Genomic DNA, 11,952 nt, shown 5'->3' on the forward strand with positions numbered 1-11,952 from the left:
TGTGGCCCATTGGCTGGGTGTGGCCAATTGGGTGGGCATGGCCAATTGGGTGGGCGTGGCTGCAGTGGTAATGGCAGACTGGGTGGAACTAAAAAGTTCAATCAATCAATTCCAACTTTGCAAGATCTTTTTTTTCCCCGTGAGAAGTTGAAATTGACTGATTGAACCTTTTTTTTTTTTTTTTTGCACACGGCGGCGGAGGCCTAAAGCGAAAAGGTTTTATAAAACCCAGCTGAAGGCCTAGGACTGGGGCGATGGCGCGCGTGCCCAAAGAGAGGGCTCTGAGTGCCACCTCTGGCACCCGTGCCATAGGTTCGCCACCACTGGTAGCTAAAAGCTAAAATGGTGGTAGCCTTCAAATCATTGGGGAGAGCGTGTTCTGTAAAATAGGGGCAATCCGGAAAAGGCACACTTCTCACTAAATGACATTTCAGGGAAGAGAATTGGAATGTGCCTACCTTACCTAATCTGGCGGAGTGGGCAGATATTCTAAGGAAGAGGTGGTCCCACAAATTTACCACACACATAGTGAACTGAAGGCAAGATACTCTAACTCCATTTTTTTTTGTTAAAGTCATGATCCTCAAGAGAAGCAAATAGGTATCTTATTAGTTTATGTATATCTTGGGATCCATAAGTCTATTAATGTTGCAGTGACAGACTCAGAATAGTTTTTTTACAGAATAATAGAGTCGGAAGGGTCCTTGGAATCCAACCCCCTGCCCAAGCAGGAGACCCTATGCTGGACAAATGGCTGTCCAATCTCAAAATCTCGAGTGTTGGAGTACCCACAACTTCTGGGGGCAAGCCATGTTTAATTGTTCTCACTGACATGAAATTTCTCCTTAGTTCTAGGTTGGACCTTTCCTTGTTAAGTTTCCATCTGTTACTTCTTGTCTTGCCTTCAAGTGCTTTGGGAAATAGGTTGTCCCCTTCATTTTTGTGACAGCCTCTCAAATATTGGAAGACCGCTATCATGTCACCCCGGTCTTTCTCTTTGTTAGACATACACAGTTCCTGCAACTGTTCATCATATGTTTTAAACTCTAGAGCCCTAATCATCTTCATTACATATCAGTATAAACTTTGGTCGGTGATAGAGAGTTATCGGAGCAATTACATTATTCAGTGTGTAAAACACATTTAACTCTTCATTGTATCTCAGAAGTTAAATAGGAAATTCGGAAATTCAGAAAAAGCTCTATTGCAAGTACTAAAAGATGCACATTTTACCAAATGGTAGAGTTAAATAGGTTTAAGTAACGTTATGGCTTCAGGTACTGTTATATTTGTTTAAAGGATGGGCCCACCAGTGCAATTCAAGATACCTAAAGGATCACAAAGCAGGGACTAGTGAATTCTCATTCACTTTCTGTAGTTCTTCCTCCCGTTGCCCAACATTATGTTTTGAACCAGTGATCAGGAGCACAGTTCTATGAATAACAGGAAGCAATAGCAGTCTGTTGACCAGGAGAATTATCAATCTCACCCATCTTCTTTGTTATTTTAAATTGAGCAGGGGTTTTTTTTACATGAGTATAGCAGAGATTCAGATTAAAGCCTCTAATTTAATTAGCAAGGAGACCAATTTGGAGAAGTTAATAAATCTAGTACTGATACTTTCCTGCCTTTATACAAATAGAAATATAGTATTACATGAACAAGAAATACTGGTAATAATATGTTTCTTTTCTTTTTGATAGGTGGACAAACTAGAAGTAGTGAACAAACGCTTTGTTAGAGTCGTCTTTATTCCAGGGAAATCTCCTGTTGATGGGGTAAATTGAATTCATAGCCTGCAAACTTCAGGGGGTGCAATATTTATACTTATGTGCATTCCTATAAGTTAAATAATGTCTTTTACATTATTACATAATAATACATAGCATTATGGCAAAGGTCTATGTCTTCATATGCAATTGATAAAACTATGGCTTGTGGAGCAGAAATGGTTTTTTTGTTGCGTTTTAAGAAATTTATGTTTTTAATTTTGATCTGTTAAGCATCTCAGTAACAATATGTTCTTTCTAATAATTAAAACCATAAATCATAAGTTCATTTTTTCTGTTTTATGCAAAAAATCCACATAGGTTTCCAGTCAGCAATAAACAGATACTGTCTTTGATCAAAGAAGTCAATTTATGCATCTCAGCAAGTTCCATCATCTTTACCAATCTTTCCTCCATTGGGGTTAATGCCAAATCTTTTCAGTTTTGTGCATACAGTGATCTCACTTCAGTTACCATGCACAAAACAAATTATTTCCATGATTTTTTTCCAACTGCTTGTTCATCAACCCCAAAAGAAAATATGTTGGTCTCAATTGTATATTAATCTTTAAAATCCTCTGAAATCAGTGTGTGTATTTGAATCCAGAATTTTCTAAATTTGTTACATGTTACTGTTGGGAAAAATAGAACAAAGTTCTATATATGGCAATTTGAGCTGAATGAAAGGCTAAATAGCAATTCAATCAATAAATATATTTTCCTGTTTCACTTAATGCATAATGGAATCCTTTTCTCTGAAATTTAGTGTTATTATTTGTCTGTCTAAAATTACCTTAAGTAGTAAAATTAAATTGCTACCATTTTGGTCTATTTACAGCAATTTCTTTGGTTTAATATTGGGAGTGTGGATACATTTGAGCGGAACTTGGAAACTGCCCAACAGGAGATGGGCATAGAAGGAGAGAAGAAATTGCCAGTAGTATATACAGCAGAAAGTGATGGGTAAGCTTTTTAAATGATAGATATTTTAATTTTTGCATTATAATGTACCTTTAAAAATCACTAGAAAGCAGTATTAAACAATTCTAAAGGGTTATTGAGAAATTTTTGAAAAAAAGTATAAACATTTACTTTTGCAAGAGCAGCTGCTTCTAAAATATATTGAATAATTATATCATTAAAGCCTTTGTTGGTCTCTCAGAACTAAAAGCAAAGATGGGTTTCAAATATGAGTTTTTGAGTAGTTGCTGCTGAGTTCTTTCAGTGTTTTGGGAAATTATTTTGTTAGCTATTTCAGTGTGGTATGTATGAAGTAAACCATTGCTTCCTCGTCCTTATCTGAATTTTTCATCATTTTAAATAATTGTTGGGATCCAAAGTTCTCTTCAGTTATGTTTCCACTTATCTCAGTAGAATTAACTTTAGTGTCAGAACTGCCACCTCACCCTCTGCTATTGCTTAATGCTAGTCTGGCATGAACTTTGGATGGGAGGGGGTACCCATGGGTAATGAAGAGTTCGCTGTATGGGCTAGAGATGCGACTTCAAGGTCAAGACGACTGAGAACAGATCATAGCTGCATTCCAACCCACACTTGGAGCGACCGTTCTGAAAACATCCTTTTCGAATTTGATTGGACATTTGGGAGCCAATATGGGGAGGATCCTATTTTGGCACGTGAATTTCAGTTCTGGCTTTGCTGTGCTGTGTTTCACTTGATCTTTAGTAAACTATACCTTTCTCAATGAATGGAGTTAAGGAACATTCTTACTTGAAGGTTCAAGTTAAGGCAGGTTTGACATTAAGCCACAACTGAAATTCGCCCACCAAAATCCCCAAGTGTAACATCCTATCCCCTGGCATCATCCCCATGCTGGCCCCCAATTGTCCAATCAAATTCAAAAAGGATGTTTTCAGAATGGCCGCTCCTAGTGTGGGTTGGAATGCAGCTATGATTTGTTCTCAGTCGTTCTTAGCATCTAATCTTGGAAATTACATTTCTAGCTGATACAGTGAACTCTTCATTACCCTGGGTACTTCTCCCCCCACTCCTATCCAGTCTCCCCAGAGTTCATGGCAGACTGGCACCAAGCAATAGCAGAGCGTGAGGTGGCAACTTTGACACTTAGAGCTGTTTGCAATAAATTATAGGGGTGCTAACTGTCAGAAAAATATATAAATCCACTATTGCTCTCTTTAGGACATAGATGGTTTGTTTCTAAACATTAAAAAAAATAGGTGTTCTGCTAAATATTAGTCTTTCTATTAAGTTTAGAAGATTCCTAACAATAAATATATACATTGTAATGTATTTTCCATGCATTGTGTTTGACAAGTTGTATGAATATTTTGACTAGGCCATGCTTTATACCAACTTTCAGTTCTTATCCTTTTTTTTAGTTCATTTCTGCTGAATATGTTGCCAACAGTCCTTATAATTGGCTTTTTGCTATATTCAATAAGAAGAGGAGCAGCTGGATTAGGCCGAGGAGGCCGGGGAATGGGTGGACTCTTCAGTGTTGGTGAAACAACTGCTAAAGTCCTAAAAGATGAAATAGATGTGAAGTTCAAAGATGTAGCTGGCTGTGAGGAGGCTAAATTAGAGATAATGGAATTTGTTAACTTTCTGAAAAACCCAAAGCAGTATCAAGATCTTGGAGCAAAGATCCCAAAGGTACTAATTCTCAAGGGCATTCATTGACTTAGAGCCAGAAATATTTAGAAATCTCATTGGCATGGAATAGTAATTTCAAACTTAGTCACAGTGTATTATCTTCCTAATTTTAATTATCTGCAAGAATAAGAAAAATGTTATTATTAATTTATGGAATTTAAATAACTCACTGATGATGTTGAATTGCTCAATTCTATTGCTCAATTAACTCAATCCTATTACTTCCTTTTAGATAAAACAAAAAACAAACCTTTTAATACAGATTTACTTTAACACATGGTGGTTGCAAGTTTTTTAAAAAATAATAAACATGTTCATACTGCTCTGTGCATGTTGGGAGCTCTAAAGACTACCTTGCAAGCTAATATATGTTGGCATCATCTCAACAGTAGGAAGTATATGCTCTGTATTGACATAAAATCTTATAATTTGGATTGAGCTTCTTAAATATTTCATATTTCCTCCAATCTAAATCCTTTGCTGAATTTTGCTAATACTATGACAAAAATGAATGATGATGACTCTGTGTGTGTGTGTGTGTGTGTGTGTGTGTGTGTGTGTGTGTGTGTGTTTAATCATGTTTAACTTTTATTCCTACCTTTTCTTAGGGTGCTATTCTGACTGGGCCCCCAGGCACTGGAAAAACGCTTCTAGCAAAAGCAACAGCTGGGGAAGCCAACGTTCCTTTTATTACAGTCAATGGTTCTGAATTCTTAGAGATGTTTGTTGGCGTGGGCCCTGCTAGAGTAAGTCTATGACTTTGCTCTTTTATTGCAGTATCATTAATTTTAAAAAGGACATAGTTAATGTTGAAAGCCTAAAACCCTATTAATACACTGCGCTTTAGTTATTATCCAGATTACAGTTCTTTTTCAAATGATAGCTATCAAAAGTTTTTAATTGAGCTCACTCAATGATATCCCATTCAGTTTCTGGAAAATTTATTTTGGAGGTTTTCTGTCTCTGAGGTATAATCATATTAAGTATTTTAATTAATAATTATAACAAGATTGTTGATATATTGTATACTCTAAACAAGAAGGCAAGAAATGCATACGGGCTAAGTGCAGAAGGACTGATGGCTGGAAGAACAGCATTTGGTTAGTTGAGCTATCTAAAAAAGAGCACTTAGGGAAAGTTATGTTGATACCTTATAGAAAACCGTATCAGTGCAATTCATAAAATACACGTACAATAAATTAAAAATTATATAAAATCAGATAGTAGAAAAAGATAGAGATCAGAAATAAAAGTAACAAGAACAGTTCATCTGATGTGTGCAGAGGGAGCCTGAGTGAAGAGACACATCTGCATTAGGTGCCTATAAGATCAGCAGGGGAAAGTTTCAAGCTGCTGCCGCCTGGCTAGTTCCCTTGGATTTCAGGATAGACCTTTTTCAGCCAGTCTCTTTTGAGAATGAAACAGCTGCTTGGCAGAGGGACTTTGTCCCACGTGGGCCATATCAATTTGGCAGGCAGCTCTTTCAGTCTCAAAAGAGACTGGTTGAAAAGGTCTTTCTCTGGTATGGAGTTGGGGAGAACTCCTACATTGGGCTCAGTTTTAGTTGTTAAATGAGGATTACTGTTGGAACCTTATGAAGTTCAGGAAACACAGGTTATGCTCTAGTATATAGGGATCACCAGAGAGAAATCCTGCCATGATCAATTACAAAATTATCCTCTTTCTAGCACAGTCAACAACCTCAGTTTCCATTTTGTAAGCAAAACCTTGACTCCTCCGAGTTGGTAGCTGCGGCATTTGCTTTAATAATACTGTTCAGACCTTTGTAGCATCCCCATGATCATATGATCAAACTTCAGATGCTTGGCAACTGGTTCATATTTATGACCGTTGTTGTGTCCCAGGGTCATGTGATCACCTTTTGCGACCTTCTGACAAGCAAAGTCAATGGGGAAGCCAGATTCACTTAACAACTGGGTTGCTAACTTTCAATTGCAGTGATTCACTTAACTGTGGCAAGAAAGTAAAATGGGGCAAAACTCACTTAACAAATGTCTCATTTAACAACAGAAATGTTGGACTCAGTTGTGGTTGTAGTTCGAGGACTACCTGTAGTCCTTTTTACTATCTGGTTTTTTTTCACTGCATGTCAATTTAGTCTTATTTACATTTTTATTAACTGTCCTGTGAATACTGTCCTATTTTGAATCCTTTGTTCCATTAATGTACAAATTTTGAAATCTCACTTCAAAATATGCTACTGTGGTCAAGGACCAGATAAAGCACAGTTAGGTTCAAATCAAATTCTTTATTTGTAACCAGGGAAATACATTATATTCACCTGTGTGAATAAGTTATAAACAATTGGTTGTCTGTAATAAAAGTGAGTAAGGTTATGGAGTTACTATCTCCATAACACTATTCAAGTATATATTATTCTTTTATAGTTTTCTTAAACAATGGAATAGAGCAGTGATGGCGAACCTTTTAGAGACCGAGTGCCCAAACTGCAACCCAAAATCCATTTATTTATCGTCGGGTGCCAGGTGGGCGTGACCCACTGGGTAGGCGTGGCTGTGGTGGTCATGGCAGACTGGGTGGGTGTGGCCAAGGTGGGTGTGGTCACTTAAATGTTGCTCATGGGGAGGGATGCCTGTGGGGGCTGGGCAGGGTTGGGGAAAATCCAGGGGGTTTCTGGCAGGTGGGGCGGTGGGCAGGAGGCTCGTCCTGCGGGGTGAGGCGAGGCAAGGTGAGGCAGGGCGAGGGTGCCATTGTCGTAGGGCAAGGTGAGGCCGGGCAAGGGTGCCATTGTCGTAGGGCAAGGTGAGGCTGGGGCAGCTGCTGCCTGACACCATCGGCCCCCGCACACAGAGGCCAGCGAGCGCATGGGGGTCAACAGTGTCCATCAGCAACCACAGTCTGCCGGCCCCTCGACTGGTGCACTCTGGGGTTTTGCAGCCCACCAGCAGCAGTTCAGAGAAGCTGCCTCTGAGCTGGATGACCGGCCGACAGCTGAGGAGGTGATGCAGTGGGTCGTGCCCGGGAAAAGGAGAACATGCGAGGCCAGGAGGGATGGGACGGGGGGGGGAGGGAAACCAGCTGTGCTGGGATGCATCCGGCCACATGGGACCTCGGCGAGTTAGCAAGCGGCTGATTGAAGAGGGACAATTGCCATCTCCGGGGCATGGCGCGCGTGCCCACAGAGAGGGCTCTGAGTATCGCCTCTGCCACGCGTGCCATAGGTTCGCCACCACTGTAATAGAGTATGCACATTCTGTTTCTTGTGAATAGCCTTGCTTCATATATTTGGTTATCAATGTTGAAAATGTACTAACTGAATGCAGAGTTGCATAATCAATAAGAAATGTGGGAGAAGCAATTTAATACTAAATTTTTGAACAGATTTAGGCAGTATTTTTCCCAGATTACATTTTATTGCATTGTTATATTCTAGCAACAAAGCGTGGATTGTTTTGGTATTTCTAAGATGGAAGTATAGTACTTATTATGCTTGCTGAAGTGTCATTGTTTATAAGCAGTTTTATATAGCCTTTATATTATCTGGATGAACAGGGCATACTTGACTATATATATTCATCAATCCAGCTCTTCTATATATTTGGCTCTCAAGCAACAAAATTATGTTTAATTTTATGTTTAAACCAAACATGAAATGTTTGTTTGCATTTTAAAACATTTTACAATTTGCACAAAATGCATTTTACGTCTAGTTTATTGGCTACAATACAATCTTCCTGATTTCATGACTTTGCGGTAACTTTCTGTTGAATAAAAAACATGGGGTAGTGCTCTGAGTCATTGAAAATACTTTCTGTTCTCTTGCAAAGGTTCGCGATTTATTTGTTCTGGCTCGTAAAAATGCACCTTGCATTCTCTTCATTGATGAAATAGATGCAGTGGGAAGAAAGAGAGGAAGGAGTAACTTTGGAGGGCAAAGTGAACAGGAAAATACACTCAATCAACTCCTAGTAGAAATGGATGGTAACTCTTTAAATTTTGTAGTAATTCTGGTACATCTTAAAATAAAACTACAGTCTTAAAGAGATAAAATGGGAATAAATTATATTGTTTCCGTGTAACTTACTTTGAGAATTGGAAAGCAAATGCAGTAAAGAACTATGGAATAAGAAAAAATATTTTAAAAATTCACTGCAAGCGCTTTTTTCATCAATGTTTGTTGAAGCACAGTTCCCACATTTTCAGTTTAATATAGCTTACATGCATTTTTGCCTCTTTATGGCTTTTCTAAATAATTAGGAGTCAAAACAAGGGGTACCGCCTCCTACCAAATATCTCCCTTCGACCAGTCCGCTCCCACAGAGAGGGCCTCCTTAGGGTGCCGTTGGCCAGTCAATGCCGGCTGGCGACCCCCAGGGGGAGAGCCTTCTCTGTGGCAGCTCCTGCCCTCTGGAATGACCTACCCCCCGACCTACGTACAACTACGGACCTGCGCCTCTTCCGCCGAGCCTTGAANCCTTGAAAACCCATCTATTCCATGCGGCCGGCCTGGCGTAGTTTTGATTGGGCTTTGCTAGGGGTTTTATATGGGGTATTTTAGAGCAGGCTTTTTATTCAATATTTATTGTGATTTTTATTATTGCCTGTTCACCGCCCTGAGTCCCGTAAGGGAGATAGGGCGGTATATAAATTTAAATAATAAATAAATAAATAAAACATAATTTGTTGGTCTATTTTGGAAAATAATATATTTGCAATAATCAATAATTACTAAATATTACGTTTCATTCACAGGTTTTAACACCACAACAAACGTTGTCGTCTTGGCAGGCACCAATAGACCAGATATCCTGGATCCTGCCCTTTTGAGGCCAGGTCGTTTCGATAGACAGATCTTCATTGGTAAGCAGTTCCCCATATTGGTCTTGTAAAGATTAATTAAACAATATTACACAGAGAGGAAATGAGGTGGAATTGTTATTTTCCTGGAGCATCTTAGCAAACTTAACATGTGAAATTACGTATCTAAAAGATTCTCAGATTGGATACTTTTGTACATGGAAGATGAGAGAGATGGAGTAATTAGAGCCTATTGGCCTTTATAAAAAGTATACATGTTTGAAATATTTGTAAACAATGTATTTTAAAAATATTTTTTTAAACTTCCCAAGGGCCACCAGATATAAAAGGAAGAGCATCTATTTTCAAAGTTCACCTGAGGCCTCTTAAGTTGGATACTACCTTGAATAAAGATAATTTAGCACGGAAACTTGCATCGTTAACCCCTGGATTTTCAGGTAGGTAATCCTATGTAATAACTAATGCATTTTTAATACATTGCATTACAAATATCAGTTACTGAATTTATACTTATATTAAGAAGACTTTGGTTTTAGTCTTCCTGAAGTCACATGCCAAAATTATTTTGGGTGAAGGAGTTTGAAGATGGTATGGTGACCCTCAAAGGAAAAAAGTCAATAACAAAATAAGGTTATCCTTCAGCATACCGAAAATCATTTTCTGGAGCTTGGCAAATAATTTTTCTTTTAACTCAGGTCCCAATTATTTAAGTATACTGAATGGATTCTTTATGAGCATATTAGCTATTTGCCCTGATTCTGAACAGATAATCTTTAAATCATTGACTCAAAATTTATTTGGAGTTTGATTTTTCCAGGAGTGGCATTTATTTCGGTGGAAACATTAGCCACTGAGATATAAAATTTCAAAGTATCCTCCTTGTGGTAAATGATAAAAAAAATTGGAAATAGCCTGGAGTTATGTGTCTCTTATACCTTCTTTTCTTTAGGTGCGGATATAGCTAATGTATGCAATGAAGCTGCCTTAATTGCTGCAAGACATCTTGCAGATGCCATAAATCAAAAGCATTTTGAGCAAGCTATTGAAAGAGTGATAGGAGGTGAGGAGCTCACACATTGTGGATTACATTATTGGTGCTGTTATCAGTTGGTTCTTTCATTCATGTTCTAATGTTGCTTGTTTGGCAAATACGTTCATTAGTATATGGAGAGTGATAGGCTTTATGCAACACATGGATGCCATGAGCATTTGTGCAGTGTCCATAGAATAATTTACAGGGATGGAGGAGGGAATAAAAACTTAAAAAGAAATGACAAAAACATGACACTCAAAATTTTGATTGTCAAATGGCATTTTACTCCCCTAATGCAGTAAGAGTTCCTCTTTCATTAGATGCCCCCAATGAAAGTTACATCCCAGGGGCAGGGGGCTGGCGTTTTAAACAGATGAGACAGGTGCCTTAAGCATTTGCACCTGTTTTGCCCATTCATCTGAAACCTTTAAACTGCAAAAAAGCATAATCTCATTTATTTAACCCCACCTATGCAGGCAGCTTTGGTGGCCATAAAACTTTGCTTTGGCTGGCAGTCTGATTTTTTGGCATCTCTGCTATGAAGCAAGAATGATATTTTGCTTCTTACTTGAAAATAGTATGTAGGAGCCAATGTGGCTTTTGCCTAAAAATATTTTTTCTTCTTCCTCTCGTGGTAATTTCTCACTCATGCAGAGAGAGAACAGAAAGATTATTTACTAGTACCATGTTTTCTTGTTAGCCCCTCATTGGCACAGCAGCTGAGAAATATGCTCCATAGAAATTGACACACTAATTGAATACTTATGTATTTAACCAATCAAAGGCCTGGAAAAGAAAACACAAGTATTGCAACCAGAAGAAAAAAAAACAGTTGCATATCATGAAGCTGGCCATGCAGTTGCTGGATGGTTTCTGGAACACGCTGATCCACTTCTGAAGGTATGTTGACTTGTGGCACAGAAGTTCTTTTGAAGGATTGCTTCTCAGTTGAGATAAATTATAGGTGAGCCTTTTATATATCTCCTTGGCATCTCCCTTTGAAGTGCGAGCTTTCAAACCAGGATGCCTTGAATTAATCATCTGTCTATTTCATATAGAATGGAAAGTTATTAAATCAACTTTAAATATCTTTGAATCCAAAAGTCATGCTTTACATATTTCTTATTTAAAAGTATCTTTGTAGAGATAACCATCATATGAAATATAGATTTGTTATAAGCTACTGTTTGCTTGTTTATTTGTTGGTTGGTTGGTTATAAAAATACTTTTATTTCTCTTCTGACACAAGGTATCTATTATTCCTCGTGGGAAAGGACTGGGCTATGCTCAGTATTTGCCGAAAGAACAGTATCTGTACACCAAAGAACAGCTTCTGGACAGAATGTGTATGACTTTGGGAGGACGTGTGTCAGAACAAATCTTCTTTGGAAGAATTACAACAGGGGCCCAAGATGACTTAAAGAAAGTTACTCAGAGTGCATATGCTCAGGTCTGTATTTTTACTTGGTGTTTCACCACCTTTGTAGAAATCTTGCCTGGCAAGAATTTTGCTCCTACATACTATTTCCTCTTAATATCTTCTGACAATACCACAGTTTTTCCCTCAAACTTTCATCTGAAATCTGCTAAATGCGGGCTGAAAAAGAGTTTGCTTTCTTCCCAAAATACGGAATTCTGTTTCTTCAGGCAAAAATCCTATTTGATCATTTACATTTTATCATCTTGCCCTTGTCCAAAGTACTTTATAATTTTGAT

At 38.2% G+C, this 11,952-nt stretch overlaps 1 protein-coding gene across 1 annotated transcript; it reads left to right on the forward strand.

Moving 5' to 3' along the window:
* Window positions 1-1,703: 1,703 nt before the first annotated feature.
* Window positions 1,704-11,686, forward strand: LOC107300841 (AFG3-like protein 2; the record flags this gene model as incomplete). Its single annotated transcript, XM_015830130.1, has 10 exons — window positions 1,704-1,778; window positions 2,608-2,732; window positions 4,130-4,403; window positions 5,012-5,149; window positions 8,213-8,366; window positions 9,138-9,245; window positions 9,515-9,640; window positions 10,153-10,263; window positions 11,021-11,136; window positions 11,486-11,686. Coding segments are annotated over 10 exons (1,428 nt in total), but the record flags the coding sequence as incomplete, so codon positions are not given.
* Between the last annotated feature and the right edge of the window lie 266 nt (window positions 11,687-11,952).

This window comes from Protobothrops mucrosquamatus, unplaced genomic scaffold, assembly GCF_001527695.2.
Source record: "Protobothrops mucrosquamatus isolate PMUCROS unplaced genomic scaffold, P.Mucros_1.0 scaffold8736, whole genome shotgun sequence".
Classification (NCBI taxonomy): Eukaryota; Metazoa; Chordata; class Lepidosauria; order Squamata; family Viperidae; genus Protobothrops; species Protobothrops mucrosquamatus.